The 20,620-nt window shown below is 35.3% G+C and overlaps 1 protein-coding gene across 1 annotated transcript in view; it reads left to right on the top strand.

The window, feature by feature from the left end:
• Positions 1-972: 972 nt before the first annotated feature.
• Positions 973-20,620, top strand: part of LOC104159573 (potassium voltage-gated channel subfamily H member 7-like) — a gene marked incomplete at both ends in the record, with an annotated part of 24,469 nt that continues 4,821 nt past the window's right edge. Inside the window, 3 exons of the mRNA XM_009697514.1 lie at positions 973-998; positions 1,219-1,389; positions 16,812-17,236. Coding sequence (XP_009695816.1) covers positions 973-998; positions 1,219-1,389; positions 16,812-17,236 — 622 coding nt within the window. The remainder of the gene's footprint in view (positions 999-1,218; positions 1,390-16,811; positions 17,237-20,620) is intronic.

Below are 20,620 nucleotides of genomic sequence, written 5' to 3'. Positions count from 1 at the left end.
CTGCCATATATACCACATTATAGCAAGTACTACATTAAATATGAGGAGCCAGAATCTGATCTTGGTTATAATGATACAAATCTTTGCTCTCTCTCTCCTCAATGGGAAAAAAAAAAGAAAAAAAAAAGTAATCCTGTGTAACCCAGATCAGGATCTGGTTTTGTCAAATTGCACAGCCTGACACATTTCAGTGATTACTGCATTTGAATGCATAAATTGCAGATGCTGTACATTAAACCAGTCCCTAGTTGTCATGGAAAGACACCATCTCACAGTTGTGTTTGCATGAAGCTTTTAGCACATTATTGTATTGCTTACAGCAATCACATTATTTTTGGAACCACTATGTTGTGTTAGGTTAATAGAAAGCATTAAATCAAAACTAATGACCTTGTCAAATGAAACTTCTTAAGAGTTATATTGGAAGAATTAACACAAGGAATTCTGTAAGTCTGTAATTAGGCATTTGAACAGGAACACCCTGAGTACTAGAGGTGTTGAGAAACTACATCTTCTGTTCATTTCAGTATAAGCTGGGTATGCTCCATATATAGGAAAACTAGGGTACTTTTAAATTCATACTTCAAATTGTATATAACAGTTAAGTCAAATACTTGTGAAGATTACTGGAAATTATCACAGTTTAGAAGGTTTTTTGTGATAGAATGTAAAACCCCATAGGATCAGGTAGCAAGTATCATTTTTAACACAAACCTAGACAACATTATACAGCCCCCAAAAGACTGAGAGCTAAAATAAGAACCGTGATATATTTACACCCATAAATATTTAATGCATGATTCATCCAGTTGTAATAGAACCAAAAGCTTGAAGAATGTTTGACATTTAGAAGAATGGGGTTCTGCTTTCTTCGCTAGTGTTGTGGTTGGAACAGTGTTCATGTTGGTACTTTTGGTGCTAAATGTCTCCATATCACAAGTCTATCTATATAGGTACTTCCAGTGAATAAAAAAACAAAAAGTAGAATTGACATTCTAAAGGAGAGATCTTTTGGAAGAGGTAATAATCTAATAAATTATCAAAATATGTATTTTTTCTATGAAAATGTTCCTGTTTAAATTAAAAAATAGTGCATTTGATGTTCAATCATTAAATTCAAAGAAATACTCTTCACTATCTGTTGGTGTAACTGGAATTACTGGAGTGAAAAAATAATGAAGCTTCCTTTCATTTATGTATCTATTTCTTTTTTTTTTCTTCATCTGCAGGATCTACCTTCATTTGCAACACCCACATAATTCCAGTGAAAAATCAAGAGGGAGTAGCAATGATGTTTATTATTAACTTTGAGTATGTAACAGATGAAGAGAATGTGGCATCTCCCGAGAAGTGCAAGCCAATATTGCCATCCAAACTTGTAACTCGTAAGTTACTCATTGAAAGTTCTCTGCTTACCTCTGCTCTTAGCTGGGAGAGTAATTAACCTGGGCAATAATGATACCAAACAAATGATGCAATCCCCATTGACTGATTTATTTAAGATAGAATTCAAAACAATAAGTTAAATGTAGCAAACCTGTTATAATGTTGGCAAGATAATCTATCAGATCTTTGGTAGTACTAACAGCATGGATCTTGTGAGTACTGTTAGGAAATATAAATTCATTAAAAGTAAAACATTTCACAAAAGTGCATTATCCTTGACAAAAATTGATTATGAATGGAAACTGCAAAAAAATCATTATGATGTAGCTATATTTCTGTTTTCCTTTCCAAATAAAAAAAAAAAGATGTGAAAAAAAAAATTAAAACATAATTAAACATCCTGATTTTATCAAATTGAAGTATTTAGATTGGTTTGAATGCTGTAAGGGTTTTTGGATATACAGGAAATGCTTTTGTTTTCATTCCACTCTGGAATGCAAGTATTGTCAAAATCAGAAAACTCTACACAGAAGTCTACTTCTTACACAGCTAGACTGCATAGCTTTCTGTCCCACTATGTGCAGAACGTGTGCTCTTTTGCTGACCTTCATTCTGTGCAGCAGCAGCACATGATCCTTCTGCTTTGCATCTGCACTCACGTAATCTGCTCTTACTACAAGATTTCCCAGAACACATCCCCATTTGTACAAGCTCTTAGTAAAGCACAGCATGCTCTAACAGGGAGCATTAACACTCTCCCCTGGGTGGCTCAGCAACAGTTGGAAAATACCTTTTCACAGTGTAATAATCTCTAATGTTAGTACGATAAAGGGACCTGGAACCTAAGTTTAAATCAACACTTCAGCTTTCTCTAGATGGAAGACAAAGACTCGTATGATCTTCGCTGCGAGAAGTGAGGGGAGAACTTTCCCAGTGCGAGCACTGTGTACTACCCGAGGTGATGACACACTGTATTATTTTTTCTGCTAGTTATGCTGAGAAGATTGTGAGTAGCAGGCCTGTAGCTGTGCACATAACAGCATTACCAGGTTCCTTTCGATGAAAGTAGTCTTTGCCATTCTTCATAACCTAGACTTTCTGAGCTGTATCTTCTGGACAAAATGCATAGGATCTCAAAGCTCTGTGACTATCGAAAAATACATAAGCAAAAAGTCCCCACATAATATTACCAAATCATTCACATTTTTAAAAGATTGAAATTTATTTTTATAACTAATTGGGATATTAAAAAATACTATTTTCTTTAAGCATGGAGAAAGAGCTCTGATTAAATTGCTCTGAATGGGCCAAAGTCTTTGCACTTACGTCCATATAACCCTAAAATGGCAGTAGATATCAGACTATGGAAAGGAAAATTCCCATTACTGGAAGTTAGGAGTCTGCAAATAATTTTTGTTCACCTCATATCACATGTTTTTAAAAAAGCCTTTGTAAATATTCCTTACAATACATATTGTATTTTTTGCGTTTTGGTTTTTTTTTAAATAACCAATACAGCAGTATTTTTCATTTTTCTTAAGATATCAAGAAATCACTTTTCTTTATCTAGTAATGCTATGGTAAAAATCCCCTTAAGAGGTATCAGAAAAAAATAATAAAATCACATCAGAAAAAAAATTATAAAAATTACATCAAGTAAACCCTATTCATATTCTATTTCTGTTTCAGGATGCCATGATTTTGTGAATTTTGAACACTTCACTTCCTGGTTTTAAAAAACAATTTTGTAACATAAATAAAATTGGTCAGCTGGTCCATGCTTAATGTGGTTTTATTGACAAAATAGAAGGTAAAATACCAATGGGCGGGAGGGGAGAGCTTTTTGTTCTGCTATCTGCGACGCATCACTGTACATTTTCAAGTGTTGTCACTTGCCATATTTTAAAGTGAAAAGCCACTAAAGGGGACATCCACAAAAAAACCCACTTAGTCAAAACATCCTTCTCTTGTTTTACAGCATTTACGCCTGACATACACAGGGGGTTTCCTTGATGAGAGTTCTTGAAAAATAAATAGGTGGGGCTCCAAGCTCAGTACTTAATAGAGAAAGATCAAGGTGCAAAAGGAGGCAAAGAAAGGTGACTTGAACCATTTTCCTGCTAATGGGTATAGCCAGATGCCAGAAACTGGCAGAAGCTAGAGTAGGCACATGGCTGCTCTTGCTCCTACCTAGTTGCTTATGGTTTCAGAGCAGACTGTTATGTGGGCAGGATGGGAAGATGGGAAGAACGGTGATACAAAATATGCTAGATAGCCAAAAATACCTCTTGGCAGAGAGAATTCTCAAGAAAGAGGCCAACCTGTGCAAAACATCCAGAAATAAATGCAAGATATTGTGTACAAACCAATGGTGGATTTGAATTAAAACAAACAAAAGCCTTGAAATTTAGAAAAGGCAGAGAGACATCAATAAGCAACAAAAGATGTCACAAAAAGGTGGACAGTTTACTAGTAAAAACATCATCTTTTTAAAGTCATGTTCCTACCACAAGAAAGTCAAATGGCAGATTCTCTAGGAGGAAGTTGTTTTTCATCAATTTACTCTATTTAGAACATACATCAACAGATAAAGCAGGTGATCTGTTTTCATTGGATCACACACAAAATGGACAGTAATGAGTACTAGTTCAGGGGGAAAAAAAAAAAAAAGGCAAAGAAACAACAGAAACAACATCCCTTCAAATCCAGCAACCAATTTGGAGTATAAAAATAGAGAGGGAACCAGCCATGTAACAAGTGCGATACATCTCTGACAAACAACCAAGATAAGGAACCGCTAATGACAAAAGACAAAAGATTTCAGATTGCATTACCATCTACTACCCAGAAAAACACAGATCATGCAAGATTTTTTTCCAGAGCTCCTTAGACTGAGTTTTCTCATATTAGAATGTCTTTTCAACATGAGAGCAAATAAAAATGACTGAGTCAGGTTGCAGGAGAGAACTAAAAGTAAATAGGAAACAAAAAGATTACAGCTATTTTCCTGACTCTAGAAAATAAGATAACTCTTCCATACTATCATTCTTCCTCTAATTGATTTATTAAGAGTTGACATCAAATTTATCAAGTATAACTTTGAAAAACCTTTCCTTTTTCTAAAAGCATCTATCCTTCTAGCTGCAGCCAATAGTTTTGAACAAGATCACTTACCACAGTGCTCCTCATGGCTGAAATCAAACAGAATGTAAGAAAAAAACATTTCATGCTGTACATACAGTGCATTCTGTTTTCAAAGGCTCTAGCAGAAATGAGAAATTCCAATCTGTTAAAGGGCTGAGGGCCCTATGAACAAATTAAAGACCTATGGAAGGCTACCGACATTTGCTAGGTTGAGCTCAGAGACTACATTTAGTTCTGGATAGGCAGAAAATTAAAAATTTACCAGTTGAATACTGACAGATATTTTAAACAGTGTTTGTAAGCTCTTTGGGACAGGGATCCTGTCTTTTGTTATGTGCCGTTATGATGGCTAACACAGCTAGGTTCTGATTCAGCATTGAGCTTGGCAGATTATAGTAACAATAGATTATTTTAAAAAAAAATACAGTATGTTGCCAGGAGTTTGATGACCACATTTGAGTATAAATAGAATTATTTCAAGTCTGCTGCTCAAGAGCTCCTATCTCATATGCAGCAAAAAGCTGAATAGGCAGTAATGTGAAAACTGAAGATACTGGCTTCACAATAGCAGTGTAAAAATCCTTTTAGCTGATCTTTTTGTTACCTTTATTCTTCCTTGCAAGAATTTATCATCAGTTCTCTATGGCAGTCTGACCAGTGTTTGTATAATCAAATAGCTAAATTTTGGAAAATCCTAGCATGCACCAAATCTGTAACGAACTACTAAATCACAGCCAACTGATTTGTCAGTATTTTCTGTTTCATTACTTTTGTGTTTTGCCACAATTCTATTTTTCAGTATATGCCATTTCATTAGTAAAACCAAGGAAATCTTTGTTCATATATAACTCTTTCCTTTTTGGGGGAAAAAAAAAGTCCCCAAATATTTGTCATATTTTTTTGTTTAAGCTTCCAACCAAATGTATTTAATACTGTATCTATCTCATCTTTATATTCAGAGAGGTCGGGAAATTTCTTCTGTAAGCACTTATTCCATGAGTGGGTAACATCCCTCTCTCCAGTGAGGATATATTTGTACAACGTGCAGTTAAAGTGAGACTTACAGAAACTGATTTCTGCTATAGATGTCCACTCATCGTCCAATCTCTCTTTGTAAATTTTGTCTTATTTCCAGATATGAGAATTCTATTCATTCTTACTTCAAGTCTTTTCTAATAAGTTTGCTTGCTTTTTGCTTTACCTTTTCTTAGATCATGTAAATGTTTTATAATTCCAGAAATTAACTTCTATACCCAAAGATAAAAACACTTAATAACTTTACTGCACCTCACTTTATCTGTGAAATGCCTGAAGACATAAATGCCTGCTTTTTAAGTGAAAGGATATTTGTTTATCATATTAAAGTGTTAAGATCGAAAGTTTTGAGCTACATAAGCCCTAAAAATGGATTTTACTCATACTATAACAGTTTTATGGACTGTTCTCTGTCATATCTGATAAGACAGTAACATTTATTTGATTGTCACTACAATGATAAAAAATTATTCCCAAAAATGTTGCTTGTAAATTTTCATTAATCTGATTATTTGCCAAAGTTGTATAAAATTTTCTAATACAACTGAAATAATGCATAAATAATGTATATTTAGAAAGATGGTTTTAGAAAAAGACAACTCCTTCCCGTTAGACTCACTGTGAAAGAATAAAAAGTCGTCTCTCTAGATTTTCTACAATGAACTAAATTAAGAAGAGATGTGATTGTATATCAGTTTAGCAAAAAAACTCTGTGAACACTACCAAATTATCATTTAAATGTATCTATTAGTTACAGTTGTTAACCAAAGATGAGATAAGAATTTCTGTACAGTGTGTTGCACAAACTTCAATAAACTCTTTATTATAAAGTGTTAAGCTACTATAACTTCTGTATATAAATGACTTTTAAATCATCTGTTGAGGAAAGGGAACGTAAGTGTCCAATTTTATTCCCAAATCTGTGAAACATTCCAATCTGGCATGTTCATGCACTCCACCAATTGGATGAGGATTTTTTACAGAAATTTACAGAACAAGTGGCATGAATTAATATTTGCTCCTGGCACCTGATTCTGTTCTTCAAAGCTGTCAAATACTTTGCATCTGTAAAGCTAGTAACTGCAAAATATAAAAATCAATCATGACACAGACTGAACACAGAGAAAACCAGCAGCCATTTCAGACTGACAGGAAGTCATAGATTTGAGGATACTGACTTCAATATGAAGAATGTAGCTATAATTTTTCTACTCAAAGTAGACCATTTGCGGGATCGCAACGTATACACGTGGACAAGATGAGAAAAACCTCTCGGAACTTTAATTCTGAGTTGTCTTAATTTTCTGCCCCACCTACAGTATTCTGCTTTTTACTGACTTAGAAGTGCTTTTTCTAACATTTACTCCAGTCCTGTCTAAAGCAAAAGTCCTATTAATATGTAGGCTAAAATAGCTGAAGTCAGATGAGGTAACTTTATCACAAGTTTTATTCATTTAACTTCAAAACATTTTGACTTGCTAGAAGCACTAGCCTATAAGTTATTACTGGTCCCCAAGCACAGTGTTCATTACCTCATGGGAGAAAGCCCAAAAAGTTATTTGATTAAGCATATAATTGCATTCTGACAAAGAGGCATATTTAAGGATTGTCTTATCATTTTATCACTTCAAAATCAATAAGCCTATTAGAGACACTCTGAAATAATTTCTTGGGTTTTTTCCTCTAAAGGAAATGCGAGGATCTGTTATACATCCAAAAAATGCATACTTTTTGGATAAGGTTCAAACAAAACGAACAGGCTAATAATATTCTTAAAACAGCTGAAACCATAACCAGAAAATCTTTCAAGCAAGGAGATTCTTCAAACTGCTTACACTTCATCAAGTTTGCCTCTCTCCTGGTCCCAGCAATGGAGTTACATCTCAGTAGTTACAAACAAAACAAGCACAACTGAAATTTAAATCAGGCCTTTCCTTTAAATCAAAGAGTTAACTCAAAAAATGGTATTTGTTTTCCTCTGTGCAGAGCACTTTGCTGTGTAAGTAAGCATAGCAGTTTAGTGAGAGGCAAGCATATATTTTTTTCTAAAGATATCTGGACAATAACAGTGTAATGAAATAGTGTATACTGTTTGATGCATCCAAGTTTGGCACATAGAAGATGGCACGTATAAGCAACAGTAACCCTCTGACTTTGCCCAAAATCTAATGAGAAATTTGTCCAGGGTCTTATTTTTAGCTGCACCACTGGGACCAAATTCATCATGAGGGCTAGTCAAGAAAAATTGTGTCCAGGAGGACAAAGGTTTCTATCTAGCCAACCAGCAGCATAGTTCTGACAACCCCAGTGTCAATATGTGTATTTGTCTCCAAGGTAAATTACAGTGAATGTTAGGTAAACTGAGACAGTGTTGAACTCTTAGCAAAGGAATATAGCCAAACAATCACCAGTAAAAGACAGAACCTCTGGTACTTTCACCTTCAGTGCTCCACAAATACCTAACTGCCTAATAAATCTAACAGCCATTAAGATAAATAAATTCTATTAGTCATCTTTTACAGACCAAAAAATACAAGTGGGGTTGCTATATTTCTGTCTCCTCATGATGGTTACTGTTGGTGCTCAGATTGGAAAGGAAGCTTCCCTGGATTCTAGCCACTGTAATTAGCTGTTTGCATTACAGCCTCTCCCAGTTAGGATCACACAGCTATTGCGCTGTATCTTGTACAAACATTCAATTAAAAAAGGCAATCTCTGCTTAAAGAGATTACAAACCAAAAAGAGGGAATGACACAGCTTTCAGTAGCTTTCAGTGGAGGTGACTTGTGCACACGGGACAGGAAAAGGAACACAAGCTGACAATACTCTGGCTATGCAGAGAGCCTGTAAATTTTCCTTTTGCTGTTTAAATAAATACATAGTAAGTATGAGAAGCAAGTATGAAGAGGATTCTTGGATTGAACTAAATCCAGGAGGTTTCTTCTAGTCCTATGTTTTTACTAATTTTTAACAGGTCTCCCATCTATTTGTTCTTTTCAGGACATTTAAAACAGGTGGATTCTGTGAGGTAACCTGAAAGCTAGGATAATGATTTTGCAAAGTCATCCTACATTATAATACATACTCTCTTGAAGTATAAAGGCAGTGGGTTTTGTGTCATTCTCTGATGGAAGAGAAAGACATGTCTCTATTATTCGTGAGAACTAGCACAGAGAACTTACATCTGTGCACTTGTTAAATTGAATTAGAGATTTTAACCTCGAAGAAGGAGAAATCAAAACTATCAGGGTATCTCAAGCTTAGATGAAGAGGACTCTACCAAATAGCAGAAAAAAAACTATTTAAATGGATTTGAGAAGCTTTCGGATGGACCCTGGTCATAAGGAATATGTTCTGTTATTTCTATTATTCAACATGGAGTAGACATTATTTTAAGGTAAGCAAACAAAATAGATCTATAGATAAAAATAAGGGGATTTACCACCACTATGTCTTATTTCTCAGTCACAGACTCCTATCATTATCACTTGACTATTTTAAGGAGAATAGAATGCAGGCAAGTTGGGCATTTCAAAGACCTGGAAGCAATTGGCAAAGACACGTAGTCTGAGGAGTTCTTCCCATGAAGACATGAAATCAGTGAGCCCTATCAGGAATATGAAACTTCTCTAAGGTCATACTCTGAACAAGTGTCAGTGAATAAAGCTTATTCTTCCTAGGGAGATTATGAATTCTTCCAACTTTTCAATAACTTTCTTCCAAACAAAACTGACATTTCTCAACAAAGAAGTGATCACTAAGAAATTGGAAGAGGTTCCATTTCATGAGAAACAGCATGTTAGTCTGCACACACCTACTTTAGTTTTCTATCTGAAAAATTAGCCAACTTTAAAACTTGGTAATTGGAAACATATATTGATCTATGCAACAAACTTAGTCATTATCAAAGTACTTCTTAATGGAATAGTTCTTAAATTTTCCAAATAAAAAGGCAATGTACTTTTAGAACAATTCTTCTGCAGTTTACATATATTGTATATTAATTCAAGCTACCTGAATTTGCTTCTAAAATGTGTGGAAATTTAATATTCTACCTTCTTTTCTTAATAGTCTGTTTATTTTTTGAATCTGTTTCTTTTTAATCTAAAGCTTTTTGTAAATCTAGTTTAATTGTATTTCAGATGGTAACAACCTTTCAAGTGGCTCTTCTTCAGGTAAATCTATCTTCTAAAATTCTGTCTACTAAAGCCTTTTTATTGCTTTGTTCTGGTTCTATTATTTCAAGATCTCATTACATTTTATAGAATTCTAAAAGAGTGCAAGTCAAAATATGTCTCTTGCTCCCACTTTCTGAATACTTATTTCTACAAAACTATAGATATAACAACTAAACTATTAAATTTAGTATAATTATACGACATATAAAATCCAAATGTAGTGATACTTTCCAGCTTATTATCGCTGAAAGTTCTTGCATGGAGAGAACAAAAAAATTTCAATCAATATATGAGGCAAAACACACCGTGGAATTTGGTAGCTGTATATAAATTCAATGTTAAAACATAAAGAGAACTTCAGGCTCCCTGTCTCAGACAAAAGCAATATTTTTTATTCTATGAAGTCTGGCAATGAAGGTGATGAAGGGTTCAGAATTTCTTGAGAACTTGATTTAATAGATTGAATGAATTCTTTTTTTCAGCTCCCAAAAAAACCACCATATTCTCAGCAAGACAGCAAAATATTGTGCTAGTTGACGAATTCTTTGCATATAATATTTGTTGTGATGCTCGCTATTTTATTTCATTGCAGTTATTTACTTCTTTATTCTTTTCCAATTTTAATTATGTCTAAGAAATAAAAATTCAAGAAGTCAAATCTCTTTCAGAGAGGACAAAAAATTCTTTTTTCTTATGGCTTTTTCACAAAAACACTGTAACTCCTGTAATCTTAACATAATGAATAAGATCTAATAAAATGACATCTCTATCAACAAATGGGAAGAAAATCAGACAGGTAAATGTATAGGTTCATATTAACATCCAAGGATATAACCATTCTGTCTTTTGAAGGAAACCCTGAGAACGTTGTTCAGACTAAATTCATTGGTCAACCACACACAACACAACCCTACATGTAGCCAGAGACTTCATTCCCTTCCTTTCATGTTTTGACAGGCTACTTCAGAGGCCTTTGTGTAGACAGGAGGATCTGGAAACACAGTATTCTCTTAGCCATTCTCAATAGTATCTTTTAGGAAAAGTACAGCCTGAAGACAAAAATGTGCCATCACCAGCTCAGAGATAAAACAACTTTCTCACAAGGGAACATAAAGAAGATTGCTGTTACTAATACTGACAGAACTCAAGTACAACCTTAAATTTTAGAGAAAACTCAAAGAAGAAGAACTGAAGTGCCAAATTTAAAGTAGACTGTACCAGAGGATAAAAAAAAGTGTGTATGTACTATCTGAGAGTAATTAAGTTTCTGAAGTTAATAATTAGATATGCCTTCCTTTTCCTGCCTGAAAAGAGGATTATTTAATGAGCAGAGCAAGAAAATGATCCACTTCATATATGCTTCTCTACATTTAGGGGAAAAGAACTGAAAAAAAAAACATGATTGTTTCTTGCTGTAATTCTCTGTCCTAAGGCTTGCTGAGCCCAGACCAAATACAAGGCAGCATCATATGCCTCATTGTTTGCATAGAGTAGATTCAAGTATTTGCTGGTATTTTAGACTGCCAATGTTTAGGGATTCCGTTTCTCAAAAGCAGTTGTTCCCTTTAGTCTGTTGCATGAGTTGCTAGATGGTATTTCCAAGCCTTTGAGCAGCAATTCACTAACTGCCTGTGTTTGTATTTCTGATAACCTAGATCCTGAAAATTCCTTGACAGTAGGCATTCAATTATTAGAAAATATTTCAGCAAAGATCTGACTTGTGCTACTTTTGTGAAAGTAGTTTTGCTCATTGTTTGGGGAAGTTTCAGAACAAAAGTATTGTTGAATTAACCCATGCTCTGGAGGATAGTCTGTCATAATCAAACTGCCTTACCTGCCCTTGTCAAGGAAATCTCTCTCCGTTTAGAATAGGTTGATCTCTGTGGATATGTATGTCGTATTCTTTAATCTTATATACTGAAAAAGTAACATATGTTCATATTATAGCCAGACCAGTGATCCACTATGATAAAACTATCCAAGACTTGATTTTCTTCAATACTCTGCCACAGTTAACAGGTTGTACAGGAACACAGGCAGCTCAGAGCTTGGCTTAGCTCTCAGCCTAGGACAGGTGGTATGTCATAACCAGGAAACAGTGCTGACAGTTTCTACACCTGACTTAATTTACCTTGTGCAAGATTTTTCTGCATTTGAGCTCCTTTGATTTGATTTTAGAAAGTCTAAATCTTGGGAAAGAAGGTTGACAGTCAAATAAACTAAATCTAGCTCCCAGCTAGGGAACCTGAGATCAGCTACCACTTCTTTTCCCTTTGGTTAACTTATCTGAAAGCAGCTTCAGATACTGGCTTCTGGATAACTACTTCTCTGAATCTGCGTGAAAGTAACAATGCATCTAGTAGAGATGCTACAAAAACTGGCTGAACAATTCTTTGAGGAGTCATCATGACCTCCCAGCTGCTATCTCTTAAGGCTACCCTTCTGCAGTGCTCAGGATAGGAAACCAGGAACCCCACGTGCATTGCCATGGGCTAAACAGACTTTGGGACAGCACATAATGTCTACCAGTAATCCTAAAACCATTAAAGAAATTCTAGTGAAAGTAAAGCGGTCTCAGTTGTAGGCGTTTCTCTGACTTTGCCACTGTGTCTAGTACATAAGTATACATTTTCATCACTAGAAGTCTGAGGGTTACCTTCACTGTAGCAAGGCAATATTCAGGCCAAATATCATTTCCCTTCCTTGTTACAGAATGCTTGCACAGAACAAACAGGGGAATTAGTTGCCATGCAAGCGTATTGGGTTAATAAAGAAATCCTTATTCAGGTATGTTTTTGCTGGAATACTCCATTTTCAAAATGAAATTTGTATTGATCGGGCAGGAAATTTGCAACCGTGATTGTAACTGTTGATAAGGTCTTTTTGGAACCAATTTTCATTCTTTCTTTTTTGTCCTGCCACAAAATTCTATATGATGGTACTTAGTGTTTAAGAATTGCAATTTTCCATTAATGTTAACATTTCCCATTTCAATACTTACGGAAAAGCAAGGCTATTAATTTTTCTTATCAAGATAGGTTTTTTCCTATACTTTTATCATAAAACTGTTAAGCAAAACATTTTATTTCCATGAATTCTAAATATCTTCTCCTTTGATCTCCCAAAATATGAGACAGAATTAAAAAAGACTTTCAGAAGGCAAGAAAAGTCGATGTGAATTTGGGACTTTGGAGATAACTACATCTGCGAACAGTTTAGAAGTGTACTTTCTTATCTGCAGTATATTTTTGGATTGAGTTCTACTATTTAGAAACTCTAAGGGTTAGCTGAGATGCCACACAGAATAAGTGCAACCAACAGATTAACTCATTTGCAAATTACTTATTCAGTGAAGCAAGTTTTGAAAGGAGGAGGTGGAATGTAAGCCTGGAATTGTGACTCAGACTCAACTGCTTTCCTCAATTGCTCTTAGCAAGCCACGATCGTACAAATCTCTGACTCAGCATTAAGATAAACTTGGCTATCTAGTCTTCAGCTTCAATAAAACATAAGGATTTTAACGTAACATTATCTGTATATTTATAGTAAAGAGCTAGTTGCATCTCAAAAATATTTTGGTAATGTAAGCCAAGACAAATCTGCTCTGATGTCATACCTACAAAAAGCAGGGGTTGTCCACTTTCCAACAAAAGACTTTGCCCCATAAACAGTATGCCAGGAAAGTTTCCACTGACCCTTCTAATCTATACTGGGACAGCGGGCCTGGGGCCATAAGTTTTCAATCATAACAAATTGTATTACTACTGAGTGGAGCAAGGAAGGGTAATGTAAACTAGACAAATTCTGAATGGGCCTCCTGATAGCTTTAGCTGCAGTACTGCAGGAGAGAGCTGAATGTCCAACACATCATATAGCTCATTATCTATACACTGAAAAAGAATAACAATACTGTTCCTCTTAAGAATATTCAAATTAAAAAGTATGAAATAGGGATTTTGAGACCATTTATTACAGTTTATAGAAGAATAGCAAAAAGCTACTCATTTAAGTTTTCTATTTCATGCCCAAGAGTCTTAGCAAGAAGCAAAATTCTCACTGAGTATTCTTTCCAGCTGAACTGCAGTTAGACAGCTAAATCAGTAATGCAGTATAACATGGTCATATTAACTTGATGAAGCAGAAAAGGCCATCTGCACCACCATGAATATGACTGAAATAGAGTGCCAACAAAAAGCCTTTAACAGTGTCTAATGCCAGAAAACCTTATGAATGGTATTTTTAAGAAGTTCAATGTAATTGATGAAAAAAGAATTATAGTGTTTGTTTCACTTTTGATGCAATAAGCTTTCAAAACTTATTTATAAACTGCTTTACAATTCAATTCTATGTGAATTTAAAAATAATAAAATAATTTTTATGTACTTCACTAATTTCAACTGTAAGCAATTTGTTTGAGTATACTTAGTAAGTTAGAAGAAATATTCATGTTCCCAAGATGCGCTCTGCTGTATATCACTGTGCAGATTGAAAATTGGCACCTCTAGCTGCTGTTTAAAACAAGCATGACTCTGGTTTTATGCAATAGAAATTTCTGTCTACTGTACTGTTGTGTGCATATATGCATTAGAGTAATAGATTCAATGCTAAATATTTGGAATTCAACAAGATTTTTCAGAAATTATCAAGGAAAAAAAAGGAAGATTGTTACATGGACTTATATTTTGAAGTAGGGAAAAAAGGATGGAAATAAAAGGCCAGATTTCTAAATACTGAGATGTTACCAGTAGAGCCTCACAAGTTCTTTATTATTTAATACCTTTTCTATTACTTGGCTAAAAAAGGTGCAAACAGCAAGGGGAGAATGTTAGCGAATGTCACAAAATCATTCAGGATATGGTATGAGATTTACAGACATATCCTATGATACTGAGTGACGGAGTGACAAAACAGCAAATGAATTTTTTTACAGACATAATAATGGCATCTAAATTATCTGTTACCTATCAAGAAAGAAATCTCTCAGCTGTTGTGAAAATAAATTAGCACAGGCTAGGAAGATAACTCAAAAAGGCAATCAAATATTAGTAATTATAAGGAAAGGAACTAAGATCAAAACAAAAAGCCATTATGTCACTGCATTGATCTGAGTCTGGGAATAGCTCAGGCCACTGTCAAAAATGATTACATTAGAAATGAAAAGGAACTGAGAAAGGGGTATACAAAAAGGAATGCAACACATGTATGAAAAGCTATAAACATTACTGAGACTATAAAAAAGGGAGCAATTATTAGCTATTTTTCATATCATAAGAACTAGCACCCTCCCCAAGGCAACAGGTTTATAGCAAGCAAGGGGACATACTTTTTCACAAAGGTATGCTCTAAATTAGCGAACTGTTTCCTATAGGATGCTTTGCAGATCAACATACAACTCTGTTTCAAAACCACTGAGAAATTCATGGAAGAAAGGTACAGCAAACATTAGGTTTGTGGTTTGAACATAATCTCTTGCTCAGAGACTTTCTGAACTGCAGATAGCCAGAAACTGAGTAAATTTACTGGGAGAAATAACACAATGTAGTGATTCTTAAACTCCTTCTCCATGTATCCACTACTGGAAAATATCAGAGGTCCAACAGTGTGCTGTGGTGCCGTGTAGTATAGTAACTTTAGCTCTTACATAGGTTTTCCTTTAAGAAGAACATCAGGGCACTCTCACTTTCATTCATTTAGAATTTAAAAAAATTCAATACTAAATATATAGGACATTCATTTTAAAACATTAAATGATTAAGCTGTGCCATCAATTGCTCTATACTTACTGTTGGGCATAGGCATCAATGAAAGACTGTTTCAAAACATTTCAGTATGGGATGATAAATGTCAGTGCTAAATATTAATGAACATTAGCTAACTATAAACGCTGGCAATTAAAACTGACTGAAAAAAAATGAGACCTTATCCCAAATAGAATTTCTTATCCCAGTAAGACAGAATAACAAGACATTTCGAGACGTCCTCTGAGAAATTACTTCACTATTGATTCACTGCAAGAAGCACTCATGTAGCAAAGTGATGAGTGACAAGAAGCTATTACATAAGTCAGACCATTTATGCAATGACATCTGATCATTTCAATTATTTCAATTATTTTATTTTGTTAATTTTTTTTTAGCATTTCTTTTTCTAAACTCTTTACTATGTTTTCTGTACATCAGAAGTCCCTGTGCCTCCATCTGTGAGTTGTATTACACAGTATCTTAAAATATTTGCTATCTGGCTTTGTTTTTTTTAGAGGCACAGTCTGTAGATTTTACAGTTCTTCCCCTACATTTTCTTTATTTGCAACATATTTTACACTTCCTCTCAGCTACTGATATTTCTTACCATTACACAAAGTCGTTAGTTTTCCACACACTCAGAATAGCCTAACATGCCATTCGATGATACCAAACCCAACTAAGCCCACACCCATGCATATGTACAAAAGATAATTGCATCGTATAGGTACAGCTGAGGCTTGAGAGGTGTGTCACTGTTTTTTCTTCCTGTGTGTTCCTTTACTTTTCATTTTAAACTCATTCAAAACAAGGCTTTCATTTAATCATAAAATAAACATATTAGAAAGGATTGTGGCAAAACGGATACACAACTTATCTTTTTTTCCTGAAGGATTACCACAGGTATCTTCCTGTTTAATTTGTAGCCAATAAATCAATAAATCAGCTACCAAGCAAAGTAGTTCAATGTGTTCTAGAAGTCTTTTATAGATGCACAGATTTTTAATTTAGAAAGGACCATCAGAACAGATAACCTTATCTCTCTTAAAACAGACTGTCAATGTTGCTGTCCCTATTGAGAGCTCAATAACTTAGGTCTGACTGAAGTATGAAATCCTTTAACACCATGACTATAACAAACTTACAGCTACAATATTTCCATATTTACACATTTCATTGCTAAGCATTGTAATTTATCAGGAATAGGTCAATTATTTATAGCTATCATTATGCACTCTGACTGTGTGTGAAAAAAAAAAGCAGGTTTTCATGACAAGAAGCTAATATGTAATATTTTCTTCTTTTGTATGTATTTATGTGTAGGCAGACTCTTTGGGTTCCGGCTACCTGGATTGAGACTTTTAACATACAGAAAGCAGTCCTTACCACAGGAAGACCCTGATGCAGTGATAGTCGATTCATCTAAGCACAGCGATGACTCAGTGGCAATGAAGCACTTTAAATCACCTACAAAAGAAAGCTGTAGTCCATCAGAAGTGGATGACACAAAAGCACTGATTCAACCCAGCAAATGTTCACCTTTGGTTAATATATCAGGACCTCTTGACCACTCATCACCTAAACAGCAATGGGACAGACTTTACCCTGACATGATACAGACAAGCAATCCACTAACCCATTCCAGATCAAAGGAAAGCATTTGTAGTATACGGAGAGCATCTTCAGTACATGACATAGAAGGCTTTAACGTCCATCCCAAGAACATTTTTAGGGACCGTCACGCAAGTGAAGGTATGGTAGAAAGTCAATCAGTATTCTCTGATGTACTGAGAGGAATTATTGCAATTTTTCATAGTAATTACCATCACTTTGTAAGCAAAACTAAATAGAATCAGCTGTATACATTCAAAGGCACACTAAAAATATTAAGGGCCAAATATGCCAGGCTTATTTACATTAAATACTGCTTTTCATGTCTAAGCAGACCAATGAAATCATGGGGTTGCTCTTAGAGTACCATCTGCCTTCTGTGTAGGGATATAGCAAAATCAGGCCCAACATACCTAAAGCTAATATTGGTATTTGGGGGGAAAAAAAATCAGGTGATCAAGTTAAAATTGCATGCACAATTTTTTTCTCATACTCATATATTAGATTGTCTTTGACTGTATGAAATTCTACTTCAGAGACTTATCAGTTTATTTTTTTAAAATCTGTAATATGTACATTGTTTGTTCACTGATCCAATACTGAGACATGCTTTTTCTCTCACTGGAGAAAATATCCTCAGCAATTCCGTTGAAATGCTTTGTGTAATGCTTAGTGAAATACGTAGTGAAATGGTGGAATGCATAGTGTAAAATTCATGTAAGTGTGATTTTCTCTTTGTGTTAGTATATTCTTGCAACCAGCAAAATTTACAAAGACGTTTTCTCTGTCTTCTTTTTTTATTGTCTCTCCTAATCATGAAAAGTCATGGAGTATGGTCCATGACTTCTTGTTGGAGACAGGGAGTCTGAGAAACTTGGGAAACAGCTTAGCAAACTGAGGCTTGAAGGCCCTGTGAATGGAGAGGCACCTTTGAAACTGGCTTTCGCAGAAAAGTGCCACATATACAATGCTTTTGCAGCTACTGATGGTCTAATGACTTGAATTGCATACTTTTTATTCAAGCCAGAAGATAAGGACTGTATGGGGAATATTTTAAGATTTCAAAAACATATGTCATGGAACACTGTGTACAGATTCATAAATAAGCAAGAAAATGAATTCTAATTTTCATTGATTGCCCATTTTTCTCCTATTCATTGACTGCAAGTGTAAAATTCCTTTAAGTTCTCCTGCCTTTTAGAAGGTCCACATCAAGGACTCTTTGCTTCTGTACATCTCTGAAAATATAAGTCTGAATGCTCCTTTGCCACCCAGATTAACTCCAGAATAGCAGAACTAATTATTCCTTCCAGTTACTCTTCTTGTATTAAATATAATGGGTGGGTAAATACTTCTTTTCTCATTTCTGTTTCTTTTGGACTCTGATTTTTTTTCAGTTCAAATGAACCTGAAAATTCAATTAAATCCACCATAAACCATATCATTTTGCTATATTTCATGTTCACATTCAAGCCAAGATTTCAAAATCAGGATGTGGAGGCAAAAATCTCCAAGGTTGAACCTTGGTGTGTCTTTTGGACCACTGCATAAGCTTCATCTTGGTTTCAACTTCCCCAGATATTTAAACTAACCTTTCAAATAAAAACACATTTAAAGATATCTGTTTCGTCAATTTCTATTTCCGGAACTTATTTTCATTAAAGCACTTCCCAATTGGTCATTCTTCCTATAGTTATATGATGAAAATGTGTAAAAATCAGTTTGTAGATTAAGTGTCTTTGGTTATGGTGGTTCAAAGCTCATGCAGAAATCGCAACATAATTTAATATTTACTGTGCAGAAAAGCAAAAATTTCTAGCTTCATTTCACCGAATAATATTTTTCACATGTTAAATACTAAGGAAAATAAAATCTACTATGAGAAGTCAATAATCCATTTGAATTGCTATGGCTTCTCACGTGATGTGATAATTTGCAGTGTAAATAGATAAAACACTGCCACTCTGATTTCACTCTGCATAATCTACAAAATAGTAGAGAATCTAGCCCTAAGTTTAGGTCATACATAACATTCTAAAAAGGTACAGCAGAACAGAGGATGGCTCTCAGAACTGCATTAGAATTAGTAACCATCCTTCATGCCATCTGCTTTCAAGCATATTAGAATTTGGCACCTTATGCTGAAAAGATGTTCAAATTTAGCCAGAAAGTCCTGCTTGCCTTACTCAACAGTGAGCCATATACCCCTATTGTTGCTATAAAATTATCCATGCAAGTTAGGCAACCGGGATTCAGCCTAAATCATCTTCTGGACTCACAGGTTCGGAGCAGAAGCTGTAGGTACTGTACTGGAGAATGTAAAGCCCTAAGTAAAAGTAAAGTACGATAAGTAAAAGTAAACTATAGTCCCAATGGGGTAAATTATTACGCAAGGAAGCATAAGTTTAATATATTTCCCATCTCATTTTTATTTTGTTTATTGATCCTAATAATTCTGAATTTTCCTGAATCCACTGAAAACTACTACTCTGTCTGAAAATGCAATTCAGGATTCAACTTCTTTCCACCCCTTCCAGTTCAAATAACATTAATTGAATCAGCATAACACAATTCTGACAGAAGAGAATTAGTTAGTTCAATACTAACTACAGTAATTCACCCATGGTCAAATTTATTTTTTTGGAAGATAACGCAATTGAGAATATAAATTATTTCATGTGTCAAATTAATTTATGTAGCCTGGTTACCTATCACTTTAAAATTATCATAGCTGTGGCCATTATATGCTGACAGATATTACAGTAAAAATGACAATTTAGGATTTTAAATTCATTTGAGTGTACTTGATTGAATTCTATTCTAAATTTGCCTATTTGACAGGAAAAGCAGCAGGGCAGGAACTATGTCTTCCACCCACCATCCAAACTCCAGCCAAGCCCTTCTCACCTGAAACACCAGCAATCCAGATTTTTCAGGCAGGTACAGGTTCACATGGTGTCTTCAGAAATATTATTGCCTTCAGAAAGTGATCTCAGTAACATCCCTGAAGTCTTCTGAAAAAACAGCAGGCTTTTGAGTCTAGCTCAGCCTACAAAGTCTGTATTACTGCTACAGATGACTGGCACAGAAATGTGTCAGACTGAGAGGAACTAAACATTCTCCCGCACCCATGGTCCAGAGGGCCCAGCTTGGTGTCTCACGCTTCCCAATCCTCTGGAAGCTGAGGAAAAGCCAGAAAGGCAGCAGGCAAGGCCCAACATCACCTCCAATTCCCCTCACAGGAGAAGGCCCTAGCCTTTCTCCAGAGCGGGGCTGAAGCGGGCCCTCTGCAGGGACAGGGCCACTGCTGGCATGGACTGGGGCACAGCCACCTCAGCCCTCAGAGGCGGCCTGTCAGCGGGGGACAACCACAGGTGAATAGCAGTTTGAGCCCAATGCACCTTTGAAAGCTGGTAAACTGATCATGGTGGCTGGCAGCAGATGGGGGCAGGGCCATATCCTGCACCTGGCCCCTCGCTCCCTGCCAGCCCCCGGGGCCCTCATCCACCCTCACACCCCTTCCAA

Source organism: Cariama cristata, unplaced genomic scaffold (genome assembly GCF_000690535.1).
Source record: "Cariama cristata isolate BGI_N322 unplaced genomic scaffold, ASM69053v1 scaffold25153, whole genome shotgun sequence".
Taxonomy (NCBI): Eukaryota; Metazoa; Chordata; class Aves; order Cariamiformes; family Cariamidae; genus Cariama; species Cariama cristata.
The sequence above is the reverse complement of the archived record's forward strand: the minus strand, read 5'-3'. Positions and strand labels throughout refer to the sequence as shown.